At 37.7% G+C, this 1,342-nt stretch overlaps 1 protein-coding gene across 1 annotated transcript; it reads left to right on the top strand.

Annotated features, from left to right (window-relative positions):
• Window positions 1-433: 433 nt before the first annotated feature.
• Window positions 434-859, top strand: LOC124913107. Its single transcript, XM_047453728.1, has one exon. The coding sequence runs from the start codon at window positions 434-436 to the stop codon at window positions 857-859; it is 426 nt and encodes a 141-aa protein (XP_047309684.1).
• The last annotated feature ends 483 nt before the right edge of the window (window positions 860-1,342 follow it).

The following is a 1,342-nucleotide window of genomic DNA, read 5'->3' as shown; positions in this document are numbered from 1 at the left end:
GGGCATGAGACATGACATTGTATGAATATTCACCGGCCCAAAGGAAGGTAGATGTTTGTACATTGACATGGATTGTTGCAGTATTAAAATATGTGACAATTATTAGGTTGCCATGTGAACATTGAATTTGTCCAAAGATAAATCCATTGTTTGACAGGTCTTGTTGTCAATATTTATGTACTGGACCAAGTTGCCAATTACAGGTTAACACTTTTAGTCAAAAGATTAGGTGTTGATGTTGTGCCGGTTTCTTGTTGATGGATGCACAATAATATGAGTTACATTATTATTAAATATATATGCACATTATTTTGTGAGCTTACATTATTTTATATTCTCTGTTATTATAGTTAACATTTCAAGTATCATAGGTAATGTTAATGCAGTTCCTATGCTTAATGGAACTAATTATAAAGTCTGGAAAGAGAACGTTATGATTGTTCTCGGGTGCATGGATCTTGACATTGCACTTAGGGTCGCACGCCCCCCATCTCTTACAGCATCAAGTACTCTTGATGATAAAAGAGAGCTGGAAAAGTGGGAGCGTTCGAATCGTGTAAGCTTAATGATCATGAAACGTGCTATTCCAGAAGCATTTCGGGGCAATTTGTCGGAAGACAATGATGCTAAAGCATTCCTAGATGCACTTGAGAAGCGTTTTGAGAAAAACGAGAAGGCTGAAACAAGTACGCTTTTAGCTAAGCTTGTTTCACTCAAGTATAATGGCAAAGGGAATATTAGGGAGTACATTATGGAAATGTCTCATCTTGCTTCAAGACTTAAGGACCTTAAGTTAGAGCTGTCTGAAGAACTGCTTGTCCATTTAGTCTTGATTTCTCTTCCTTCTCAGTTTGGGTAGCTTAAAATAAGTTATAACTGCCAGAAGGATAAATGGACACTTAATGAGCTGATATCTCATTGTGTTCAAGAAGAAGAGAGAATTAAGCATGATCGAACAGAAAGTGCTCATATGGCATCATCTTCCAAAGACAAAGAGAATAAGAAAAGGAAGAAGAAAGCTGTAGCTGTGGGTGCTCCTTCTCAATTGAAACAGAAAAAGTCTAACGGCTTGAACTGTTTCTTCTGTAGAGAAGAAGGACATCAAAAGAAAGATTGTCCTAAGTATCATGCATGGCGCGTGAAAAAGGGTACACTTCTCAACCTTGTTTGTTCTGAGGTTAATTTGGTTTCTGCATCTAGACATATATGGTGGTTAGATTCTGGTGCTACCATTCACATTAGTATGTCTATGCAGGGTTTCCTGAATTGCCGAAAGCCGAATGATGCTGAAAGATACATTTTTGTGGGCAATGGCGAAACAGTTGAAGTTGAAGCTATCGGA

Source organism: Impatiens glandulifera, chromosome 8 (genome assembly GCF_907164915.1).
Source record: "Impatiens glandulifera chromosome 8, dImpGla2.1, whole genome shotgun sequence".
Classification (NCBI taxonomy): domain Eukaryota; kingdom Viridiplantae; phylum Streptophyta; class Magnoliopsida; order Ericales; family Balsaminaceae; genus Impatiens; species Impatiens glandulifera.
Note: the sequence above shows the minus strand (reverse complement) of the source record. Positions and strands in the feature narration are given on the sequence as shown.